At 66.7% G+C, this 2544-nt stretch overlaps 2 protein-coding genes across 2 annotated transcripts in view; both read right to left on the reverse strand.

The window, feature by feature from the left end:
- Positions 1 to 446, reverse strand: part of MNEG_5381 (thioredoxin x) — a gene marked incomplete at both ends in the record, with an annotated part of 1801 nt that extends 1355 nt beyond the window's left edge. The window contains 2 exons of the mRNA XM_014046145.1: positions 103 to 132; positions 429 to 446. Coding sequence (XP_013901599.1) covers positions 103 to 132; positions 429 to 446 — 48 coding nt within the window. The remainder of the gene's footprint in view (positions 1 to 102; positions 133 to 428) is intronic.
- Positions 447 to 1703: 1257 nt separating this feature from the next.
- Positions 1704 to 2300, reverse strand: MNEG_5382 (hypothetical protein; the record flags this gene model as incomplete). The annotated part of the gene is made up of 1 exon (XM_014046146.1): positions 1704 to 2300. The coding sequence occupies one exon, from the start codon at positions 2298 to 2300 to the stop codon at positions 1704 to 1706; it is 597 nt and encodes a 198-aa protein (XP_013901600.1).
- Between the last annotated feature and the right edge of the window lie 244 nt (positions 2301 to 2544).

The raw sequence follows: 2544 nt of genomic DNA on the forward strand, positions 1-2544 counted from the left end.
CGCGGGGGCTGTGTAAACCGCCGCTGCTGCGGCGGCGGCGCGCCGCAGGGCAGGGCGGCGTACTGAGTCGGCAGGGCGGCGCGCTGAGTGAGCAGGGCGCACCTTCACCACCTTGAAGCTGCCGCCATACTCCTGTGCGGGGGCCGGCACATGGATGCGCAATATTTGAAACCGTGGCGCTTGCTTTTGAGGTCGGCTTGGTGGCGAGCCCGGGATCGCCGTCGCTGCAAAAAGCCAGAGCCATGCAACAGGGCGGCCGCCCCAAACGCCCCCAGCTTGCTTGCGGCTCGGTCGCCGCCGCCGCAGCTCCAGCCGCCGCCGCGCCCATGGGCTGACAGGGTGCTTCGGCAGCAACTGTGGCAGGCGCGAGGGCAACAAGGCAGGAGCGTGTGCGCAAGGGCCGCGATTTGGGGGGGCCCAGGCCCCACCTGCTCCGCCCAATCCATCAGAGGCGCCACCAGCTTGCAGGGGCCGCACCACACCGCCCAAAAGTCGACCAACACCGGCTTGTCGCTCTGAGCGTGTGCATGCGGGGCGCCGCGGGGGATACGAAAGTGGCGGGGTTCGTGCGCGCGGCGGGAGCGGGGCTGGTGGGTGGGTGGCGCATCTCGGCAAAGCTGGCAGTCCTGAGTGGCGTAGCGGCGCCGCTGCCAAGCGTCGCAGCTACCGCTGTGGCCATCGTGAACGCTGCATGACGCAAAACGGCGCTGCAAACATCAGTCGTCCCAGGGGCGGGGCGCAGCGTGCTGGCCCTGGCGCCAGAGACAGTTTCCAGTTTGCTGGTTGAGCAGCGCAAGCGCTTTGCGCGCTCAGGCGCCAATGCTGCAGTGGGCATGCCTCCCTACACCGAGTCACTTGTCACGAAAAATGCCACCCTCATAAACGTTCTCATGACTCGCCTTGAGGACCTCTGCCTCCCACTGCGAGTCACCCTCGATCTCCAGCACCCGCACTACATGGGACGACCGCTGCTGCACACGTGGGAGGCGAGTTGCTGCTGAGACATTCCCGCGGGGTGCGCCAGCTAGGGCCGCACGCCGCGAGCTGAGGGCCTGCATCTTTCGTGCCGGTGCTGTCGTTGCGTCAACAGACAGCTGCTGCGGACTTGTGATGCGTATAAAAGGGGAAGCTTCAAAGGTAAGAATGCAACGTGCTCGGCAGTCCCGTAAGTTGAGAGCAGCAAAGCGGGTGTCGGAACGGTAGAAGCAGTCATCAAGCCTTCAAAAGGCCTGATATGCATCAGATACAACATCTGAAAGCATTACTGCTGGTTTGAGCGAGCCTGATAGCTCACGTGGCCAACAAACTGCCTGGTCAGTTGCGTGGCTAGTAATTGCCACGGCCATGATGACGATCGGCGGGCGGGGTGGCTGACAGTGCAGGGCAGGTGTTGCCTTCGAAGGCATGGTGGAGGCTGCACTCATCAAACAGGAGGGAACCTGACGGAACAATCCCTCACTCCCCACGCCGCATGCACCATGTGCTGGCAAAGCACAGCCCAGCTGGATGGGGACGTACAGGTGCTGGCTGTCTCGCTGATGAGCTGGAGAGTGAGGCAAAAACCAACGCCCTTGCCACCATGGGCACATGATGACGCACTTGTGTTGGTTATAACATGTTTTCCTCCATTATTTGTGCGTACAAGTACCACGACCACCACACTCCCCTGTCCCCTCGCAGCGGGCAGGCCCATCGTGCATCAATCACCCCTGCCGGCCGCCATCACGCTCCGCCGCGCTCGAGCGCCGCCGCTCCATCTGCGCCCGCGCCCGCTCAAGCGCGCCCCCCGGCCTCCTCCCCGCGCCCGCCTCCGCCGCTGCCGCCGCCGCCCCAGCCGCACCCTGGCGGGGCGCCACCGCCGCGCCGCCATGGGCCGCTGCGTGCGCCGCCAAGCCCTCAATGCCCGCCACCTCAGCCGCGCTCAGCCCTTGCACCGCCTCCAGCAGCTGCCGCGCCTGGGCACCACCCTCGGCCCCCGCCGCCGCCCCTGCCGCCGCCCTTGCCGACACCGTCAGTGTTGAATGGCCCGACGGCGCGCGCTGCTGCTGCTGCTGCTGCTGCTGCTGCTGCTGCTGCTGCTGGTGGTGCATAGGACTCCCTCCACCCGGCAGCCGCGCGCCGGTCGGCGCCCCGTAAGCGGCCGCGTACCCCGCCGCCATGGCGGCGCTGCCCATCGATGACGACGAGCGCAGCGGCGATCCGCGGCGCGCGGCGGCGGAGCCGGCCGCCGGGGTGACGCCGGGTGACGTCACTGCGGTGACCGCCAGCTCGCCATCTGGGTACACTTGGACCCGGTCCATCGACAGCTGCGTATGAGCGCGGATTACATAAGACGGGCGCTTTGTCGATGATAACGCATGCGCACAAAGCCGGCCTATCAGGCGGGGCTGGCGGTTCCAGGGGTCCCCATTCCCCTCCCATCGGGCGATCCCAACCGCTGCAGTGTGCGTCTCCGCAGCTTCTCTGTCTGTATGCCTCTGCCATCTCACCAACCCACAAGCCTTCCCGTCGGTGGTGTGCATGCGCCAACCCCGCCCGGGCCCC

Source organism: Monoraphidium neglectum (genome assembly GCF_000611645.1).
Source record: "Monoraphidium neglectum strain SAG 48.87 unplaced genomic scaffold scaffold00796, whole genome shotgun sequence".
Lineage (NCBI taxonomy): Eukaryota > Viridiplantae > Chlorophyta > Chlorophyceae > Sphaeropleales > Selenastraceae > Monoraphidium > Monoraphidium neglectum.